The 22,673-nt window shown below is 52.1% G+C and overlaps 1 protein-coding gene across 1 annotated transcript; it reads left to right on the forward strand.

Annotated features, from left to right (window-relative positions):
* The first annotated feature begins 429 nt into the window (after window positions 1-429).
* CD4 (CD4 molecule) lies at window positions 430-22,551 on the forward strand. Its single transcript, XM_004279059.3, has 10 exons — window positions 430-552; window positions 7,580-7,685; window positions 7,827-7,991; window positions 16,449-16,607; window positions 17,019-17,252; window positions 18,232-18,570; window positions 19,318-19,518; window positions 20,092-20,213; window positions 20,532-20,599; window positions 20,897-22,551. The coding sequence occupies exons 2-10, from the start codon at window positions 7,637-7,639 to the stop codon at window positions 20,925-20,927; spliced, it is 1,368 nt and encodes a 455-aa protein (XP_004279107.2). The 5' UTR covers window positions 430-552; window positions 7,580-7,636; the 3' UTR covers window positions 20,928-22,551.
* Window positions 22,552-22,673: the final 122 nt, after the last annotated feature.

Raw genomic sequence — 22,673 nt, forward strand, 5'->3', positions numbered from 1 at the left:
GCTACACGGGCCCAACTATAATGCCCCTGGGGAGGGAGCCCCAGAAGCCCCCCCTGAACAAATGTCCTCAGGGCCCTGGAGCCAGGGGCTGTGTGGGGCTGACCACAACGGCTATCGTAGACCCTCTATCTCCCCGCCTCCCACGTCTGCTTTCCCTGAAGCCCAGGCCAGACTGTAGCATCACTGATACAATCTTTTTCTTGTCACCCAACGAAAAGCACAGTGACCCTTTTTCTCGCTACTCAATGAGAAGCGCAGTGACGCTCTGGGCTCTGGCCGGGTTCTACAGATGTTTTTCCCTTGACTTTGCCATTTTCATTTTGACAACTTCCCCAAGAAGCAGGGGGTGGGGACCCCAGCCCCAGGTGGTGACGCTGGGGGCTGGCCCAGGCCTGGGGCGTGGAGGAGCCTCACTACCAGGCTTCCTGTCTCTCCGTTTGAGCACATCTCTGCAGAAGTAACAGGCGCTCTCCCCCGTGGGCTCTCGCTCCCAACGCTCACATAGACACACCTGTTCAAGAAGCAGAGGGGAAGAGAGATCCAGGCCCAGAGGTAAGAGGAACAGACAGGGCTTTGTTCCTTCCCGAGGGTCGGGGAAGGGGAGAGGAATGTCACAGAAGACGTGTTGGATTTCCAGGTCTCTGCCCACAGCTCTGACCACCTTCTCTTGCATTTCATGAGCATTGATCTCCCCTTGGAAATGGGAGCTTGCAGAGGCCGGGGATTACGCCACACTTCTCTCCGCAGTCCCACGGCGCACAGCTCGGTTCCCGGAGCGGAAGGGTGTTGACTCGGAAGGGTGACTCCGAGAGCAGAGAAGGAATGGGTGCCCCGGGCTGAGAAAGGCCACTAGTCATGGGGAGTGGAGGAGATGAAGACAGGGAGAGGGGAAAAGAAGACAAGAGGGAAGGAGGGATGAGAAAGACATAAAAATAATCAACAAATATTAAGGAGGGAGGAGGCCTAGTAAAAAGAAAGGAAAAGAGAAAACAAAATAAAAGCAAGAAAAAGAGAAAGAGAAGTAGAATCTGGTCTAGAGACAGCTCTCCCCCAAAATTAATTTTCCCAATGACCCAATCACCAAAAACACACCAGAACGCATAGTGGCAGCATTTCGTAAGCTGTGTGACTGATGTAGCCTCCATCGACTCCCTGCTTATGGGTTTCTACACTTCTGTTGACTTTTTTGTGCATTTTTAGGATTTTTGAACAATATGTCTAAAGGCACTTCCACTTTAATTAGCTTCAAAATGGTTAATGAAGCAGTTGAAAGGTAACATTCCCAGAAAGGGTTGAAACCGAGCTCTTCGGCAGGGCGTGCTGTAAGAGTGACAGACACGTATTTTTAGGCCACGACATCGTTAGAAAAATTGGTTCTAAGGAATTGGTTTTAGATGTCTCAGCTGCTCTGCAAAAGGAGGCTAGTGGGGATTAGAAAAAGATTTGCAGACCCTCCCTGGGCTTGGTGGGCGTGTGTGTGTGTGTGTGTGTGTGTGTGTGTGTGTGTGGGGGTGGGGGTGGGGGTGGGAGGGGGCACGCAGGAGGTGATACCCCTCAAGTGGGATGCCCTGAGGACCCCAGCCTTCCACTTCCATGCCCTGGGTCCTTTCCTCTTTCCTGAGGCCTCCCTGGCCTCCAGCCCGGTTCCCTGGGTGTCCTCTGTCCTCCCTTCCTGGCTGGATTCTGGGCGAAGGGCCTCCCTCCCCACGGTCAAATCCCTCAAAATAGAAAGGCCCCATTCTCGCTAATTCAAAGATTTCACTCTGGGTGGGAGAGCTCTTCCTGAACGTCCTGCTCTTGTGGCGTGACTTTTTCGGGCTGCGAGGCTGAGGGTAGAACCTGATGGGGGAGGTCACGCACCTCATGTTCTGACAAACAATTTCTTGCGCTGTGTAGGCTCTGGGCTCGAACAAAATGGCCGCCCTCCTCACCTCAGATGAAAGGGTTCCCAGAGGACCAGGTCAGAGAGAACCCCGGGCTGTTTCCCTCTTTCAGCGTGGGGCCCCTTAGGTAGAAGAGGCTCCCCTGGGATAAAAACTCCCCCCACCGACCGGTTTGGGGCAGAAGCCCCTCAGCCCTCGGGCCCTGATCCTGGCCACGGTGATGTCCACCACGCAGTTGGAGACCGAGGGCCCGGCGCGCTGTCGACCCTCAGTGAGCGCTGGTTGAATGAACCACCTCTGATGAGGGTGGGTGTCGGGGAGGAGCAGGCGGGGGCCTGGGTTTGTGGGCTCCGAGGCTGAGGACTGTTCTGCACCTTTCGGGGGATTGTGGTAGGAGGGGGGCTCCGCTCTCCCCACGTGGGCGGCAGAGGCAAAGGAGAGGATGGCGGAGGTTGCAGCCAGGGAACCACAAGGGTCCCTTAGAGGGACCACGTCTCTAGGAAGTTAGTTCCTGTGAAGCCGGGGAGCAGCAGCACCCGGGCGCGTGCGGTGGGGGCCGCATCCCGCGGCGGGGCTGGAGGGGGCTGATGGGGGCCGTGGGGAGGAGATGAAAGCGCCTGCAGGACCACAGACCGGCGCTGCGGTGGGGATGCGCCCGCCTCCTCCCCCCCAGCCTCGCTCCTCAGCGCAGCCCGGGGCGGGGAGGCTCGGGGCGCCAAGGGTGTGCGGGGCCTCGCCACTCTGGCCTCTCCTCGCCTCTCTTTGGGTGTCCTGCTCCGGGCGTGGGTCTGGCCTCTCAGAATTTGCTTCGCTTAACCTCTGCCCCTACCTTGTTTGTACGCCCCTGGGCTTTGTGTGTGATCGTGGACTGTGTGAAGTGCAGCTGTTGCTTTAATGAGCTGCTCTGGGTCTCTCCCTGCCGCCCTCTTTCCTACCCATCCTCTCGTCATCCTCCCTTGGGGCTTCTGTGTGTTTCTCTGAATCTGTCCTTTCCCTTCTGTCTTTTTTTTTTTAATATTTATTAATTTAATTAATTAATTTATTTTGGCTGCACTGGATCTTCGTTGTGGCATGCGCGTGGGATCTAGTTCCCTGACCAGGGATCGAACCCAGGCCCCCTGCATTGGGAATGCGGAATCTTACCCACTGGACCGCCAGGGAAGTCCCTGTCCTTTTCCCTTTGTCCAGCCTGCAGCCATCTCCCTGGCATCTGCCCCTGGGCTCCAGGCTGTGTTCTGCATGCTCCCTTCACATAGAGGCTTGTGGAAGCCTGCATCCCTGCCAGAGGTCTGGATGCCAGTTTCCAGGCCAGAAGGGCCTAGAGAGTAGTGGCAGCTGGAGAGAGGAGGGATGCTAAAGGAGAAGAGGCAAGGGGCTCTTAAGGTGAGCCCAGGAGAGCCAGACTCACCTCCTGGTGTCTGAGGCACAGAGGAAGGGGGACACGGATGCAGGGAGTTGAAGGTGGAGGCATCAGCGTGGGGAAGCATAGGTGCAGGAATGCACAGATGTGAGCAGAGAAACGGGGGGAGAGAGGAGCCAGGGCCTCGGGGACCAGCGGGCCCTCCCAGCCGCTCTCGGGGCTGTGGTGTACAGGATGCTACTGTACCGGGGCAGAGCGCCTCTGGGGAGGCTGAGGATGTGGAAATCAAAGGCCAGCTCTCTGAGGCAGCAGCGGAGGCCCCAGGCACCAAAGCAAACAGCGGCTGGAAACCCAGAACCTCCCCCATCAAGCTGAGGCCTGTGGTGGTTTGGGGCAGCTCAGGGAGCTGGCGGCGAGAGGTGGCCCTTGCGCAGACCCCAGGATCACCGAGTGGGGAAGAAAGAATGACCACCACTCGGGGAGAGGCAAGAATGTTCCCAACCTTGCTCAGGCATCTAGGCTGACTTTGGACCCCAGGGAAGGGCTATCCCACATGCAGACTCCTTCACTCTCCGCTCACCAAGGACACGGTGAGTCTGGGGTGGCGGCAGGGGGACCCGCTCTCAGATGTCAGCGTGCCCTGCCCTACACTTTCACCCCAGCCTTCCCCTCTGTGCCTCCACGGCCCAGGCCAACTTGCAAAACAACTTCGCCCGTGACTAGCCTCCCTCTTCCTTTCCTGGAAACCTTCTTCATGACCTCTTCTCTTCCTATTTCCCTGGTTTAAAAGAATTCTATCCAGTTCCCACCGTGAGTTGGGCCCGGGATGGTTCCTCTTTCAGGCAGATGGAGTAACAGGAGGGGGCTTTCCCCCTGCCCCCCGAACCTCACGAGGAGGACCGAGCCCTCAGCACCCATCTGAGTGCTACATCCTAATCATGGGTCAGTGCCCAACAGGAAGCAGAATGCGTCTCAGATGGTTCAAGACCATCTGCAGAAAGAGGTGTGGACAGGGGCCCAACCAGCATGTTGAGGAACCAGATACCAGTAGGAAGAGGCAGAGTCTTGAAGGGGAAAGGGCCAACCTGTTGTTTCTAGAACCCAGTGAGGGTCTGAGCTGTGGTTAGGGGGCCATCTGACAGGAGCTGCAGTTGCCAGGGGAGGGAGCGGGGAGAGAGGGAATACAGCAATTGCCAGAAAATATGCCCAGAGCCGGGAGAGAGTAAGGATAAAATACCCCCGCCTCTCTCCCCGGCCCTCCCATCTCTTGTGGGTGCTTCCCAGTGGCCAACCCCAACCAGGAGTTGGAGCATGAGGGAGCCGGGGTGACGCGCTGTGTAGGGTGTGTAGCAGTCAGCCTCCTTGTGGAAAGCAGGGCAGAGAGGAAGGAGCATGCCTGGGGGGATGCGCACAAGAACAGGCAGCGTGGATGCGGATGATTGGGCTTCATCCAGGCCAGGCTTGGGTGGGTACAGACCCTTCATTGACCCATTTTAGTAACAGAATTAACATGTTGAGTACAGAAAAGAGTGATCAGTGATTTCCCCTCTTCTGTTCAATTCAATTTGGTTTAAGTGACCCAAACACAACCCGAGACCTTTCTCTGTGCTCCAGCTGGTGCCAGTGGCAGCATTGCTGGCTGGACCACCACCTCTAACCCAGAGGAGATCAGGGTGGTGGAGGAGAGGTGGGAGCCCAAGTCATTGCACCCGAAGGTAGAAGGTGGGATGTGCCCAAGGGGGTGTCAAGTTCAGAGTGGGAGGCTGTGGGAGTTCAGAGGGGGCAGATCATTGCAGAGGTGGTCTCGGGGGAGAGAAAGACCAGGCAGAGGGGGAGAGAAAAGTAGGTCTGGATGCACAAACTCTGGGCCAGGTGCATGCCGGCACTGCCCCCAAGGCCGTCTATGCTCTGAGGCCCGCTTACAGCCTGGGCCTGGAGTTCAAAGACACTTTTCTTTAAATTGCAGTACAGTTGATTTACAATGTTGTGTTAGCTTCTGCTGCACAGCAAAGTGATTCAGGTACGTATATATATATAGGTATACATTCTTTTTCATATTCTTTTCCATTATGGTTAATTACAGGATATTGAATATAGTTCCCTGTGTTACACAATAGGACCTTGTTGTTTTTCCATTCTGTATATAATAGTTTGCATATGCTAATCCCAAACTCCCAGTCCAACCCTCCTCCACCCCGCTCACTCGAAGGCACTCGAGCCTGCCCCTGCCTGCCTTCGAGGCACTGTCTGGTGGCCTTCCTTTAGTCTCTACTTCCTCCATGTCATCTGTCTTGTCCCGTTACCACATCAAGCCTCCTAAAGCTCTACAAAGACCACTCACACCTCTGCTCAGAAAAACAGCAGCGACTCCCAGTGGCCTGCAGAGCCGAGTCCTCACCCTCTAGCCTGCCTCTGAAGATTCAAGGTCAGGTTCCACGCCCCCTCCCATGTCACCCCCCACTACTTCCCTCCACAGCCCCCTGACCTTGCACGTGGCAGTGGGATGCCCCTCCCCTTTCTAGCTCAGGGCTTTCAGACTTGAGCGTCCATCAGTCGCCCAGAGGTTTGTGGAAACACAGGTGGCTGGACACACCCCCAGCTTCTGATTCAGCAGTTCTGGGGTGGACCCGAGAGTTTGCCTTTCTCACGTGTTCTCAGGTATCAGCCGCTGCTGATGACCTCTGACCACACGCTGAGAATCACTGCTCCAACCCAGTGCCGCCCATTCCTTGAGGCCTGTTCAGAGCCTTTCTGCGACCCCCTCCTCCACAGCCTTGTCTGTCTTCCAAGAAACCCTGAAACATCATCTTTCTCCTTGTCCCACTCAGAGGCCTCATAGGGTCGGTCTGACAGTGAGCAGGGAATCGCCCTCTGCTCTTTCTCTGGCCGCATCACTCACACTGAATCAGGCCCCAAGTCCTGGCAGTTTTATTTTATTTTTTAAATATTTATTTATTTAGGCTGTGCCTGGTCTTAGTTGTGGCATGCGGATCTTTAGTTGTGGCATGCAGACTTCTTAGTTGTGGCATGCATGCGGGATCTAGTTCCCAGACCAGGGATCAAACCTGGGCCCCCTGCATTGGGAGCGTGGAGTCTTACCCACTGGACCACCAGGGAAGTCCCAGTCCTGGGAGTTTTAATTCAGAGCTCCTCCCTCATGTCCGTCTCTCTGAGTTCAGGCCTCATCTTGTCTCATCAGGATTCTTTTTTTTTTTTTTTTTTAACATCTTTATTGGAGTTAAATGATGATTTACGATGGTGTGTTAGTTTCTGCTTTATAACAAAGTGGATCTGTTATACATATACATATGTTCCCGTATCTCTTCCCTCTTGCGTCTCCCTCCCTCCCACCCTCCCTATCCCACCCCTCTAGGTGGTCACAAAGCACCGAGCTGATCTCCCCGTGCTATGCGGCTGCTTCCCACTAGCTATCGATTTTACGTTTGGTGGTGTATATATGTCCATGCCTCTCTCACTTTGTCCCAGCTTACCCTTCCCCCTCCCCGTATCCTCAAGTCCATTCTCTAGTAGGTCTGTGTCTTTATTCTTGTCTTACCCCTAAGTTCTTCATGACATTTTTTTTTTCTTAGATTCCATATATATGTGTTAGCATACGGTATTTGTCTTTCTCTTTCTGACTTACTTCACTCTGTATGACAGACTGTAGGTCCATCCACCTCACTACAAATAGCTCAATTTCGTTTCTTTTTATGGCTGAGTAATATTCCATTGTATATATGTGCCGCATCTTCTTTATCCGTTCATCCGATGATGGACACTCAGGTTGTTTCCATCTCCTGGCTATTGTAAATAGAGCTGCAGTGAACATTGGGGTGTATGTGTCTATTTGAATTATGGTTTTCTCAGGGTATATGCCCAGTAGTGGGATTGCTGGGTCATACGGTACTTCTAGTTGTAGTTTGGAGTTTTCTCACCAGGATTCTTGAAATCCTGCCTCCAGTGTTTGACCTCCTCCAGCTCATTGTTTGCTCAACAGCTGAAGGCATCTATCTTGTAAATCTACTCCTGTCCTTCTCTAAGTAAATCTCCCTAGCGCCCAGGGTCGAGTCCCAGCCTCCCAGTATGGCACTCAAGGACCTTCATGACCTGGCTTGGCTCCCTGGTCCTAGTCCCAATTTACCACCTGCTCCGAGAATCCGTTTCTGGTCCCACCTGGCAGAGAACCCACCCCCGGTCTGGCACAGCATGTGTGGCACGTCCAGTGGGTGTCTTGTTTAGAGATCTGCACGTCTAGGTCCTGGCCTGGCTGTCCAGGTCCTGAAGGGGTCCCAGGCCAGGTGAACGCCTGCTGACTGATGACTGGTGTCTCCCCCAGGCCCTGCCTTTCCTTTGGGGGAAGGCCCAGGTCCCTGCCTGCCTCAGCAAAGCCACAATGGACCCCGGAACCCCTCTTAGGCACCTGTTCCTGGTGCTGCAACTGGGTGAGTGCTCAGACTTGGAGTCTGGGTGCAGGTGGCCTGGGAGGAGGGGCTGATTGGGAAATGCAATGTGTGTGTGGGGCGGATAAGGCGGAGGCAGCGCAGCCACACCCTCGAAGCCTGACCCCCTGTTTTTCCACCTAGTGATGCTCCCAGCCGGCACTCAGGGGAAGAAAGTGGTGCTGGGTAAGGCAGGAGAACTCGCAGAGCTGCCCTGCAAGGCTTCCCAGAATAAGAGCCTGTTCTTCAGCTGGAAAAATTCTTACCAGACCAAGATTCTGGGGCGTCACGGCTACTTCTGGCACAAAGGTAGGCTGGCCCCACTCCCCGTTCAGAGAGGAAAGCCCCAGGGATTGAACACCCCTGGTGTCAGAGCCCAGCTCCTAGTAAACTCTGGGATCCTGGAGGTTCCAGCTGAGAGTCTCAGGGACTCTCCAAGTCCAGAGCCTCCCTCTGCCGGCTGCTGGTGGGCTGGGGAATGGCTTCTGGTGGTCTATTATAATTTCATTATATTAATGGATATTAGAAAAATAACTATCATATAAAACCCATGATTTCACGAATATTGTTGCTACAGATCCATGACCATACTTGGTTTACTTTCATTAAAAGCAATAGAATGGGGGCTTCCCTGGTGGCGCAGTGGTTGAGAGTCCGCCGGCCGATGCAGGGGACACAGGTTCGTGCCCCGGTCTGGGAAGATCCCACATGCCGCGGAGCGGCTGGGCCCGTGAGCCATGGCCGCTGAGCCTGCGCGTCCGGAGCCTGTGCTCCGCAACGGGAGAAGCCACAACAGTGAGAGGCCCGCGTACCGCAAAAAAAAAAAAAAAAAAAAAAAAGAGGAACCATGCATGTAGAAGCATATATATATATAGGTTCCCCTCTCTTCTTACATAAAATCAATTTATCATATATGGGTGTATATTATATGTATATATATATATGGAGAGAGAAAGAGAGAGAGAGAGAGAGAGGCTATATGTTAATTAAGTAATTAGATAATGTTCTAGGTGCTGGGGATATAATATAGTAAAGAACAAAAGAGACATTCAGGCAATGAGCACACCATAACAATGCCCCTGGTTCTAACCTTGGGTTTTTTTTTTTTCTTAAAATTATGCAGGTATTTTGAAGATTGTTCTGTATTCAATATGTGTGTGCATCTATCTGTATCTGCATATATCTGTCCCTCTCTATATATTTCTACCTCATTTCTTTTCTGTGACTGCATAGTTCTTTTGTATAATTATACCATGATTTATTTGACTAATCCCATATTGTTCGACACTTAGGCTATTTTCATTTTACTGCTCTCACAAAAAAGAATTCTTCAGTGAGTCAAACCTGGTATCTTTGGAAACGTACAAATGTCTCTGTAGGATGAATTCCTAGAAGTGAAATCTGTGGGCCAGGTCAGCTTGCTCTTTAGATATCTTTTTATTATACAAATTTTGCTGAAATGGCATCTGCTATAGTAAGATGCAACTGTATATCAATGTGCACTTTTCAATATGTTACTTCCTTTATGTAAATTTTATTGATGTTAACTGTTTTTTTCTCCAGATTTTTAAAGTATTACATGCTCATTATAGAATATTTGGCAAATGCAGAAAAGAATAAGGAAGAAAATCAAATGCACACATAATTCTACCACTCAGAGATATCTGTTGTTAACATTTTCATTTACTTCCTTCTGATCTTTGTTTAGTGTGGAAAATATATATTATTTACATAGATGATATCATACTATACATACTTTTTATCCTACTCCCTCAGAACATTATATCGTGATGGGACAATCAATTATTAGGCTAATTTTTTAAAGTAATCTGTCAATGTTTACTAAGTACAAAGTTCTAAAATCTTTTTACCTAGTAATAGCTATTCTGGAAAATCTATTTTTTAAATAGTTTTATTTTATTTATTTATTTGGCCATGCCACGCGGTTTGCGGGATCTTAGTTCCCCAACCAGGGTTTGAATCCCCACCCTTGGCAGTGCAAGTGCGGAGTCCTATCCACTGGACCGCCAGGGAATTCCCTGGAAAATCTATTTGACAGAAATAAAATCAGGAATATTTCATGAAACCTGTGCAAGGATGTTGTTATAAGCATTGCTTATAATATGAAAGCACAGAATTCAAACTGAAAACCCATCAATGATGAAAGGGTTAAACTATGGTACAACTGTGGGAAACTATGCAGATAATAAAAAACAAGGGCTTTCTGGAAACTTGAGTAGACATACACATTAGTCTGCTTGGGCTGCCATAACAAAATACCATGGTCTGGGTGACTCAAACAAGAGAAACACATATTCTCACAGTTCTGGAGGCTGGATGTCCTGAGACCAGGGTGCCAGCACGGTCGGGTTCTTTTATTTATTTATTTATTTATTTATTTATCATTTTTGGCTGCGTTGGGTCTTCATTGCTACGTGCAGACTTTCTCTAGTTGCAGCGAGTGGGGGCTATGCTTCATTGTGGTGCGCAGGCTTCTCATTGCAGTGGCTTCTCTTGTTGCGGAGCATGGGCTCTAGAGTGCAGGCTTCAGTAGTTGTGGCTCACGGGCTCTAGAGTGCAGGCTTAGTAGTTGTGCCACACGGGCTTAGTTGCTCTGCCACATGTGGAATCTTCCTGGACTAGGGCTCAAACCCGTGTCCCCTGCATTGGCAGGCAGATTTTTAACCACTGCGCCACCAGGGAAGCCCCATGGTCGGGTTCTTAAGAGAGCTCTCTTCCTGGCTTGCTGACGGCCACCTACTTGCTCTGTCCTCACATGGCAGAGAGAGAGAGAGGGCTCTCTGGGGTCTCTTCTTATGAGGGCACTAATCCCTCCAGGAAGGTCCCACCCTCATGGCCTCATATAAATCTAATTACCTCCCTATCTCCCAATGTCATCACATTGAGTGTTAGGGCTTCTACATATGAATTTTGGGGGAACACAATTCAGTCCATAGTAACATACTCTTCACTCTTCCTCTCACGAAATACAAATGAAAACCTAGACATTGCATATAGAACTAACATAAGAAGATTCTGTAAGGTGTTGAGAAGAGAGCAGACTGGTAGGGACCTCGGGGCCTGAAGAACAACAGGTTGGCGAGTTTTCTTTTTGCCTCGAATACCCCAGTCTTGGAGCTGAAGAAGCCGGCAACCTGGAAGCTCTGATGGGCACAGACGAAAATAAGCCTCACAGAAGCCTGCTCTCTTTAGTCAAAGGACCAGGAAAGGAGCAACCCAGCAAGACAAAAAACTTCAATATAACGAATGCTCTACTTCAACCAAACACCAAACTGTGACCCCGCACTCTCCCATGCCAACAAAGGCTGAACGGGAGCTTAAACTTCCACACACCCCCACCCAGGCTGTATAGGCACCCAACACCTCCACTGAGATGGGATCAGAGAATGCAAAGTAGAAAATGGGGCTGTGCATCCCCACCAGCCAGTGAGAAGGCTCCTCCACCCCCTGTAAAGTCAGTGGAGATCACAGGAAGATCCTGGACCTCCACCCCACCCAGCAGTCAGGAGGCACCCCACCCTGCTGGGGTGGTGTCAGAAGAGGTCTAGTGGAGAGTCAAGACCTTTACCATCACCCTGTAGTAACCAGGATCTATGGAGACCACATGGGGAACTGGAACTTCCCCACGTGGGGAACTGGAACTTCCAGCCCTGACCAGTTATGAGGAGCATCCCCCTCTAGCACAGTGGAGAGTGAGAGGAGAAGCTAGATTTCTTCCTCTACCTGGCAGTAATAAGAACGGTATAAAAGAAAGCCAGTTAAAAAAGAAGGTTTAAATAAGATCCAGAATCTCATAACATAACACTCAAATGTCCAGGTTCCAAGTGAAAATCACTCTTGATACTAAGAACCAGAAACATCTCAAACTGGATGAAAAAAAGAACCAACAGATGCCCACACTGAGATGAAAGAGAGGATAGAATTATCTGACAAATACTTTAAAGCAGCCATGATAAAAAGTTCTTCAGCAAACAATTACAAACATGCTTGAAACAAATGAAAACCAGAAAGCTTCAGCAAAGCAACAGAGGATGTTGGAAATTTCCTGGTGGTCCAGTGGTTAGAACTTGGTGCTTTCACTGCTGGGGCCCAGGTTTGATCCCTAGTTCGGGAACTAAAATTCCACAAGCTGCACAGCCTGGCCAAAAAAAAAAAAAAAAGGGTAACATAAAAAGAACCAAATGGAAATTTTAGAATGGAAAAATATAACCAAAATACAAGGGATCAATGAATGAGCCCAACAGCACATTGGGGTGGGGGGGACAGAGGAAAGAATCAGTGAACTGCAAGATAGAACAATAGAAATTACACAATCTGAACAACAGAGAGAAAATAGAGTGGAAAAAAATGAACAAAGCCATAGGGACTTGTGGGACTCTAACAAAAGATGTAATATTTGTGTCAATGAGTGAAGGAGAAGGGAAAGAAAATTGAACTGAAAAAGTACTGGAAAAAATAGTGGCTGAAAAATTTGCAAATTTGGCAAGAGATATTAACCTATAGATTCAAGAAGTTGAGCAAAGCCTAAGCAGGATAAACCTAAAGAAATCCACATCAAGACACTTCTTAGGGCTTCCCGGGTGGCGCAGTGGTTAAGAATCCTCCTGCCAGTGCAGGGGACACAGGTTCGAGCCCTGGTCCAGGAGGATCCCACATGCCGTGGAGCAACTAAGCCTGTATGCCACAACTACTGAGCCTGTGCTCTAGAACTCGTGAGCCACAACTACTAAGCCTGCGTGCCACAACTACTGAAGCCCGCGTGCCTAGAGCCCATGCTCTGCAACAAAGACAAGCCACCGCAATGAGAAGCCCACGCACTGCAACGAAGAGTAGCCCTGGTCACCGCAACTAGAGAAAGCCCGCACACAGCAACAAAGACCCAATGCAGCCAAAAATAAAATTAAAAAATAAAATAAATTAAAAAAAAAGACATCATAATTAAACTTCTAAAAACTAAAGACAGGGCTTCCCTGGTGGCGCAGTGGTTGAGAGTCCCCCTGCCGATGCAGGGGACACGGGTTTGTGCCCCGGTCCGGGAGGATCCCACATGCCACGGAGCGGCTGGGCCTGTGAGCCATGGCCGCTGAGCCTGCGCGTCCGGAGCCTGTGCTCCGCAACGGGAGAGGCCACAACAGTGAGAGGCCCGCGTACCGCAAAAAAAAAAAAAAGTTGGTATATACTGCAAGATCACTTCCAGAAAGGTTCTAGCCATTTACAATAAGTCTAGATAATAATGTCACTGTGTGCCTATCTCACCAGCACCCTTGCTGACACTGAATAGTAATATTTAAAACTTTTTTTTTTGGCTAATTTGATGGTTGAAAAATATATCATTGTTGGTTTAATTTGCATTTCTATGATCACCTGTGAGATTGAAACATATGTACTCCCTTCTAAACATTCTTACCTCTTTTGTGTTGACGTTTTTGTTCTGTTCCCATGATTTGAATTTCCTTCAGAACAGCTCCCCTTCCCGGCTTCCTGATCTCTGACCACGGCAGCATCACTCTCCTGACTCCCCCAGTTTCTGAACCATAGAGCCAATTTTTTTTTCCCCTACTTTAGTCCCTGATTTCCCATCAGTCACTGCTTATGGCCATTCCTTCCTGTGGAAGTGTTTTTCTGTTTCATCTTCTTTGTTCTCATGGGAACTCCACCCTCATTAGCCAAGGCCGCATACCCCTCCCCTGGATAACAGTGGAAGCTTCCTGGCAATTCTCTCTGCTACCAGTCTCTCCTACTTCAATTCTCTTCCTCCTGCAGCAGTACCAGCTCCCAAAGCAATGCTTTGCGTGTTTCACTCCCTAGTCCATTAGGCTAAGCCTGGAAGCCTCTGCCTGACATTCTTCCCCTCAGCATCGCTTGCTGCAGCTCCCCAGCCAGAAACCTCACACCCAGGTGTTTTCCTCACTGCTTTTTTTTTTTTTTTTTTTTTTTGCGGTACTTGGGCCTCTCACTGTTGTGGCCTCTCCCGTTGCGGAGCACAGGCTCCGGACGCGCAGGCTCAGTGGCCATGGCTCACGGGCCCAGCCGCTCCACGGCGTGTGGGACCTTCCCGGACCGGGGCACGAACCCATGTCCCCTGAATCGGCAGGCGGACTCCCAACCACTGCGCCGCCAGGGAAGCCCCTTCCTCACTGCTTTGAGGTGGTTGCCTGTGCAGCTTTCCTGGAGCTTTTCCCCCTTCCTAGATGTCCTTGCTGCAACCCTTTCCTCTAGCTCACCGCCTGTACTTCTTTTAAGGCTTGGTTCAGTACTGGTCTCCTCCATGAATTGATCCCAGATGCACTGATAACCTTTGACCTTTCACAAAGTAGAATCACTTTTACAAGGTATGGAACAGTCCGGACAAGGGGGTCATGACGAGGCTCGGAAGACGTTTTAAAAGGGAAGCAAGGAGGAAAAGTTATTTTAGGGAAAGGGTGTTACATTTCATTTGGAACCAATTGCGTTTTGGGTGATGGCAGGACATCCAGATAAAGTCATCCCTTGGGCCACTGGAAACGTGGGCACAGGATGTAGGCGAGAGGCTGGGGCTGGGGGTCATCTGCAGAGCCGACAGGGGATGCAGTGGAATTGAGAATGTCTACAGAAACGGGGAAGAGGATCCAGGAGAGAGTCCGGAGTAGCACCTAAATGTAGATAGCAGAATAGGAGTCCAAGGGGAAGAAAAGGGAAGGGTGCTCAGATGTGGAGGAGAGAATCGAAAGAAGTGACACGGGGGCAGAACCAGAGGAGGCTACCCCTTCAAGAAGTTTGGTAGATTGTAAAAGGAATGTAGTAGGATTTCAGAAAAATTGGGGAGCTAACCAGCACACGGATCCAGGGGAGAGAGCAGGTAGGGTAGGGACTCCTGCAGGACAAATGAAAGGGGAGGTGGGTGTGAGCCCAGGGCTACAGGTTATCTGGAAAGGTCTCCTGGAGAGGGTGGCCCTGAGCAGCGGGAAGGGGCTGTGGGGTCTGGAAGAGGCAAGAAGGGAGAATGACGGCCGACTTGACAGTACGTCTCCCACACCAAGGCCAAAATGGGGAGAGGGCCAGGGGGTTGAGGGTGGGAGCTTTATCTCAGCTGCCTTCACCCCATCCCTGCAAATATGCATTCTAAGTAAAAGCCTGTGTCTTCGCTATGCAAATTTAGCTGCTAAAGCCCTTCATTGTAATGAAGTTCTGGGGCTGCTGCTGCACCCAGAAAATGGTTAGCTAAACAGAAGAGCTTCCTCTGGGTGCTGGTTGTTGGTTCTGATGAGGAGACTGGAGGAGGCCGCATGTCCGTGCTTGCAGAACTTTCCAGAGACAGTACTGCACAGCGTACCCAACAGCCTGAATCTTAATCCTGGCTCCACCACTTACTGATGTCAAAATTCAAAAGGTAGGGCTTCCCTGGTGGGGCAGTGGTTGAGAGTCCGCCTGCCGATGCAGGGGACACGGGTTCGTGCCCCGGTCCGGGAAGATCCCACATGCCACGGAACGGCTGGGCCCGTGAGCCACGGCCGCTGAGCCTGCGCGTCCAGAGCCTGTGCTCCACAACAGGAGAGGCCACAACAGTGAGAGGCCCGCGTACCACAAAAAAATAAAATAAAATAAAATAAAATAAATTCAAAAGGTAGAAAAGGGCATAAAGTGAAAAGCCCTCCCACACCTGTCTCATGGGGATGCACTTCCTCTCCCTAGGGACTACCAAGGCGACCATTTCCTTACGTTCACCTCTAGAAATATTTGTTCATATACCAGGCAGGATAGGTAGATAGAGAGACAGATAGATAGATGGATAGATAGATGGATAGATAGATAGATAGATATAGATAGATAGATGTTAAATAACTTTCCCCTTCCTTTTCAAGCAATGGTAGCCTGCTTAATATCTTGCTTTATTCAGTTAATGATGTTTCTTAGATATTATTCCATCTCAGAATAGAAAGATCCTTCTCCTTCTTCTCTTATAGCATTCCACTGAATGGGTGAACTCTAATTTATTTAACCTCTCCTTTCTTGGTGAACATTTAGTTCTGTATGTGCATTTGTAATTCTGGTAGACATTACAAATTACCTTCCAGGGGAAGGGATAAATTGGGAGATTAAGACTAACATATACACACTACTGTATATAAAATAGATAACTAATAAGGACCTACCGTATAGCACAGGGAACTCTTCTCAATTCTCTGTCATGACCTGTATGGAATAAGAATTTTAAAAAGAGTGGACGTATGTATATGCAGAACTGATTCACTTTGCTGTACTGCAGAAACTAACACATTTAAAATCAACTCTACGCCAATAAAAATTTTAAAAACGAAAACGAAAACAAAACAAATTACCTTCCAAAGAAATTGTACTGGTTTATGTTTCTGCCGATAACGTGTTAGCAAGAGTTTGGGCAACTACTTAATTTCTCTGAGCCTCACTTTCCTTATTTGCAAGATAAGCAAAACAGTACCTATTTCTCAGAACTGTTGTGAAGATTACTTGAGATGATGCATGTAAAGTGTTTGGCATGTAGGAGTTGGTGCTCTCTAAATGAAGATAAGATTTTATATTTTGGGTTAGTGAGATGTTGTCCTGGCCTGGTAAAAGAATGTGTTGGGACCTCCTCACCAGTCTGGGGTTCTCAGATTAGGACCCGAGGCAGATTCTGCTGGAAATGAGCAACTCAGATCAGCAGAGTTGTGGGCACCGCCCTCGCCAGGGGATGCTGTGCCTCCAGGGTACCCCAACCTCCTCAATACAGTGGCATTCTACTCCCAGGTGCCTCCAACCTGAACTCTCGAGTCGAATCAAAAATAAACCTGTGGGACCAAGGATCCTTTCCTCTGGTCATCAAGGATCTTGAAGTACCTGACTCGGGGACTTACATCTGCGAAGTGGAGGACAAGAAGATCGAGGTGGAATTGCAGGTGTTCAGACGTGAGTGGGGCAGCCTGGGATGAGGACACCTCCAGCCGATCTCCCTTCCTCCTTGACTCCCATCCCTGTACCCAAACCAGGACCTGAGCTGGTGGCATTTCAACAGTCCAGAGACTGATCAGACAGGCCGCTGCATCTCCTCAGCCCCTCCTCAGGTCTTGGGTCAGGCAGGGGGAGTCGAAGAGACCTAGGGGTGGGGGTGAGGGGAATGGAAAGGCAGGAGACAGAGGAAGGACTGAGAGAGACAAGGAGAGGGGGAGGGGAGAGGGAAACGCTGCCTTGGGCTGGGGATGGGCAGAAGGGAGATGCTGGGATGGGGGTAACAGAGAGACACCCTTGGTCTCCTGGCTTCTTCCCTTCTCCTTGAAGATGGTGCATGTGTGTGACACAACTGGCCTGCTCCCCCCACAGTGACTGCCAGCTCGGACACCCGCTTGCTGCTGGGACAGAGCCTGACCCTGACCTTGGAAGGCCCCTCTGGTAGTAACCCTTCAGTGCAATGGAAAGGTCCAGGGAATAAAAGGAAGAATGAGGCCAAGAGTCTGTCACTGCCCCAGGTGGGGCTGCAGGACAGTGGCACCTGGACATGTACCGTCTCCCAGGCCCAGCAGACGCTGGTGTTCAACAAGCACATCCTGGTGCTGGGTAAGAGGCACTCCCCTCCTCCGCAGGCCCCCTGGCCTGACAGACGGTCCCTCTGCTCTCGCTGCTGCTCCAGTTCTGGGTCTGCCCTGGGGGACATACTGGGCCCTCTCTTCCTCAAGCTTCTCATTTACAGCCACGCCTCAGGGTAGTGGACATGGGAGAAGGAAGGGACAGGGGATGTGAGGACGTGAGGGACCCCAGAGACCCAGGAGGAAACCCCAAAGGAGGGCTGTCAAGGGCGTCTATGTTCTCCGTTGCCTCAGCTCCCCCCTCCCACCAAGTTGGCAAAGCCACTAATTCAGGGACACTCAGAGCAGCGAGCCAGTCCTGATGAAATCTGACATTGCAAATTTGATGCCTCCTGAGCTAGGCTTTGGGAGGGAAAAGAGAGCCCAGAAGGCAGGCACCACCCCAGATCCTGTCCTCCAGGTGCTTACGGGACACACAGTAGGGTGTGCGGTGGTGAAGTGTGTGGACTCTGGTTGAAATCCTGGCTCTGGCTTAACCGTGTGGCCTTGGGCAAGTTACTGAACCTCTCTGTGCCTTGGTTTCTGCATCTGTAAAACAGGGATGGTCTAGCCTACCTTGTCGTGTTATGGGCAGAAGTGACGTACGGAATGCACTTAGAACAGCACCTGGCACGTAGTCAGCCAGGATTTGCTCTTATCTTGTGAAGGGTGATAACTTATGTACCCAAGTGGTGCAGGCCAAATGGCCTCTGTGCTCTAGGATCCTGAGGAGGGAGAGGCCCCTTGTGGCTGGGCTGTTCTAGGAGGGCTTCTAGGGGGAGGGGGTGCTGCCGTGGGACCTCCCTGGGGTGCAGAGCTGAGAGAGGAGAGGAGAGGTAGATGGGAGTTTAAGCGCCTGAATGGCAGCCTGGGTGTTTGGACTCACCTGGTCTCCTCCCGTCTCCCCCCACCACGTGCCTACCCGCCGCGTGCCTGCGTATGGACCCGGGTTCTCTCCCGTCCCCCTCCAGCCTTCCAGGAGGTCTCCAGCACAGTCTATGCAAAGGAGGGGGAGCAGATGAACTTTTCCTTCCCACTCACATTCGGAGATGAAAATCTGAGCGGGGAGCTGAGTTGGCTGCAGGCAAAGGGGAATTCCTCCCCCGAGTCCTGGATCACCTTCACATTGAACAACGGGAAGGTGACTGTGGGAAAGGCTCGCAAGGACCTCAAGCTCCGCATGAGTAAGGCGCTCCCCCTCCACCTGACTCTGCCCCAGGCCTTGCCTCAGTACGCAGGTTCTGGAAACCTGACCCTGAATCTCACCAAGGGGAAGTTGTATCAGGAAGTGAAGCTCGTGGTGATGAGAGGTGAGGAGATAGGCTGAGAAGGTGAGGGCGGGGTGGGGCTGGAGGGACCTGGCCCTGGGACCCTCCAAGGCAGGACAGGCCCCCAGAGGGATGCCTAGGCCCTGGCTGCCTGATGGAGCCAATCAAGGGCTGGTTTTGAACTGAGGTTGCAATCCTCTGTCCGTCCCTGACATCCAAGAGCCGGCCTAAGGTGGCCTCCGCTAGAATTCCCAGGGGTCCTCCCTGAGAACCAGGCTCTAGTTCTGCCTCTGCCCGACCCTCTGTGACCCCGACTAAGCCCGTCCCCTCTGTGGGTCGGCTTTCTCCTAAGGAGGGTAACAGTACGACAGTGATGGTGACAAGGTCAGACGCCACACTGAGTTCTCCCCATCCTTATCTCCTTGATCATCATAACAACTTCACAAATAATAACGGCTAATATTTGATGCTTTGTACCTGCCGGGCCCCAGTCAAGCGCTCTACATGTATTTCTCCATTTAATTTTTGTCTGGGGCTCAGGTGGGTAAGTAACTTGTTCAGAGACTCACAGATAGTAAGCAGTGGGGCTGGGGTTCAAATCTAAGACTGTTGGACCTCAAAAACCCTGTTTCCTCCATTATAACTGCATGAAAATGTGCTCTGAGAGGCTAAAAGAGGAATGCCAATGTAAAGTATCATTTTCATTGTCCTACGAATCGCCTTAGAGCATGGAGGTGCTGGGAACACAGAGGTCCAGGCTCCCAGTCTCAGGCTCTTGTCCCTCTGCAGTGACTAAGTCCCCAAACAGTTTGACCTGTGAGGTGCTGGGACCCACGTCCCCCGGGCTGACACTGAGCTTGAAGAAGGAGAACCAGAGTATGAGGGTCTCAGATCAGCAGAAGCTGGTGACGGTGCTGGGCCCTGAAGCAGGCATGTGGCAGTGTCTACTGAGCGACAAGGGCAAAGTCCTGCTGGAATCCAAGGTCAAGAGTGAGTGAGAGTCCCGATTTCGTGGCCTAACCCCGAGCCCCGACCTCCTCCACCGTGGGACCCTCCCAAAGCTGGTGGAGACCACCCAGCCTCCCAGTTGCTCTGAGATGGGTGGGTTATAGGTATGGTGCCTGGACACAGGGGTGATGAGGTGAAGTGGGGTGTGGTCCTGGGCTTTTGTAGTCCTACAAGTTCCCATCTCCCTAAGGTCTACAGCCCAGGCATGGGGTCCACCTGACCAAGAGCCCCCCTCCCTGGCTCCTCTTCAAACCCAGACAGAGAGACACACACAGACATACACACATTCATGTGCACGGCACATGGCGTGGACCGCCGCTTCTAGCTCCCCAGGGTACAGTGCAGTGTCTAAACCTTAAAACCCCTTCCCCAGCCTTTCCCTTCCAGCCCTGGGGGCCCCTGAGGGCCCCGTGCACCCTGCCCCGCTCTCCCAGCCCAAGGACCAGACCCAAGTGTGGCAGGGCAATGAGGCCCTCCCTCCTCGGGCCCCCCTGCTGCGTGCCCTGTGCCTGAGTGCAGCGGGCAGGGAGCTGAGCACAGCTCTCTCTCTTGCAGTTTTGCCCCCGGTGCTCGCCCGCGCCTGGCCGAAGCTTCTGGCTGTGGTGCTGGGGGGGGTCGCCAGTCTTCTGCTTCTCACTGGATTTTGCATCTTCTCTGCTAAATACTGGCACCGCAGGGTGAGTGAGCCTCCCCAGACGCCCTCGTTCCCCCGCGGGGCACTTGTGCACCTGAGGCCTGTGCGGCAACAAGGATACCCTGTGTCGGTGACCTGCTTCTGCTCTGGCTCCCTCGGCCCGCTGCTCAGCAGCCTCACTGCCAGCTGGGCCCCGTCCCAGATCCCACGCGGAGGGAGAGACAGGAAGGCGCAGAGTTAATTCTGGGACAGATGGCCTAAGCCACAGTCACTGCCTCTCCCCTCCCACGCCCCCCTCCAAGGGGCAGCTCCCTTTCAGAGGCCTGGGACCCTCACGACTCCTCTCTTTCTCCCTGGACAGCGCCGGGCACAGCGGACATCTCAGATCAAGAGACTCCTCAGTGAGAAGAAGACCTGCCACTGCTCGCAGTAACTAGGGGGCAGAGAGGGAAGGGGGGAGAAGAGAGGGAAGGGAGGGGAGGAAGAGAAGAGGAGAGGGGGGCTAGAGGGAGGTGGTGGAGAGGAGAGAAGCAGGCAGGGATGGCCCAGGAGGTAGTAGCTGGCGGGAGGTGGAGGACGGCGAGGTGAGGGGCAGGGGGCCTGCGATGTGTCCGGAGGCCATCACTGAGCTGGAAGAGAAAAGCAGGGTCTGGGAGCCAGGGAGGGCCTGGAAAGCAAGGAGCTGGGGAGGAACAGACACGCTCCTCTTATTCTTCGTCCCTCCAGCCGGCTCCAGAAGACATGTAGTCTCACCTGAGGCCCCAGCCAGGAGGAGCTTCCCATCTGCAGCCTCCCCAGCTGGCTCCCCCTGCATTTCCTGTTGGTCTCCTGGGCCTGCGGACCAGATGAATATAGCCGGCATAGCGCCTCTGTCCGCCTCCTGCCCTCCCCGTCCAGTGGGCCTTGGGTCCGCTCTTCCAGAGGCTCGCTCACACCCCCTCTTCCCCATTTCCTTTTCACTCAAACCCTAGCCCTTCTTTGATGATTTCTTCTCGACCCTCTCCCTCACTGCTCACTTGCATCTCAGGGGAGCACGTGGGACCGGCCCTGCCTGCCCTGGAGGGTGAGGCTGGGTGTCTGAAGCACGAAGCACAGGGCGGTCACTGTTCGGGAGAGGACCCTGGGACCAGAGAAGGCAGGGACTAGCCCAAGGTCACACAGCCCGTCAAGGACGGGTCCAGATCCAAAGGCTCCTGACCGCCAGCCTGTGCTGCTACATTCTGCCTGCGTCTTACCCTGTGTCAGCAGAACCACAGACTTACATCCCGACCTGAGCACAGACCAGCGCCCTGGGCACACTCGTGCGCAGATACAGTTCCTTACCACCCAAGCAGCGTGGCGCTGTCTACAAATCAGTTTCACATCCTTAGTCTATTTGAACCTCATGAAAATCCTACAAGACTGGTAGTGACAGGACCAAGATTATTATCTCCAGTTTATAGACCAGAAATGGAATGCAGAGAGGTCAGGTGATTGCCTGACCTAGGTTCACACGGCTAGTACGTGGGCTAGCCCAGGTCTCTTGACCTCTAGGTCCACTGCTGTCTCTTGAACACAGGGGCAAATACCACACAGATCTCTGCAGTTGGCTGGTCATAGATGCCCGGTACTACCTTGGATTCCCTTCACCGCAGGGAGGTTGCCTCAGAGAGTTCAGGGCCTCCCTGCCGAGGATCCCTCCTTCATCTCAGCAGAATCCTATTACCAGAGGACAAAACCTGTAGTTCTCCTAATCAGGGCACAGGCTGGAGCACAGTGACCCGCCACGCACCCTATCAGAACCTTCTAGAAGGTGAGCTTTGCCAGGGGGACAGGGTGGGGAGCTGGCCAGACAGTGAACCCTCTGAGGGTACCTCTGGGCCTCAGAGATACCCACTGGGCCTCAGTCTCCCTGCCCCATACCCCCCTTCATCCCTCCCCCAAATGATTCAGGAGACAAGAAAATTGGGTTTACAAGCTTTCTTCTTCCTCCTCTTCTTTTTTTTTTTTTTTTTTTTTTGCGGTACGCGGGCCTCTCACTGTCGTGGCCTCTCCCGTTGCGGAGCACAGGCTCCGGATGCGCAGGCTCAGCGGCCATGGCTCACGGGCCCAGCCGCTCCGCGGCATGTGGGATCTTCCCGGACCGGGGCACGAACCCGTGTCCCCTGCATCGGCAGGCGGACTCTCAACCACTGCGCCACCACGGAAACCCCTTCCTCCTCTTCTTGATCCATTTCTCTCAGGATCCCCAGCCTCCTCTGTCTCTCCTCCCTTCCCTTTCTCACCATGTCCCGCAGTCCCTACCCTTTCCCCCTTTTCCTTTCCCTTCAGCTTGCCGCCTCTTCCAGGAAGAACACCCGGTTGTCTCCAGGGCTCCCCATGGCTTGCTTTGTATTCCTGCCCACTCCCCACCCCTGCCTCCCTGAGCTGACAGAAAAATCCAAGAGACTGACTTTAAGGAAGATGCTCTTCTTCATTTGTGTGTGTGTGTGTGTGTGTGTGTGTGTGTGTGTGTGTGTGAGAG

The sequence above is a fragment of the Orcinus orca genome, chromosome 11 (genome assembly GCF_937001465.1).
Source record: "Orcinus orca chromosome 11, mOrcOrc1.1, whole genome shotgun sequence".
NCBI lineage: Eukaryota > Metazoa > Chordata > Mammalia > Artiodactyla > Delphinidae > Orcinus > Orcinus orca.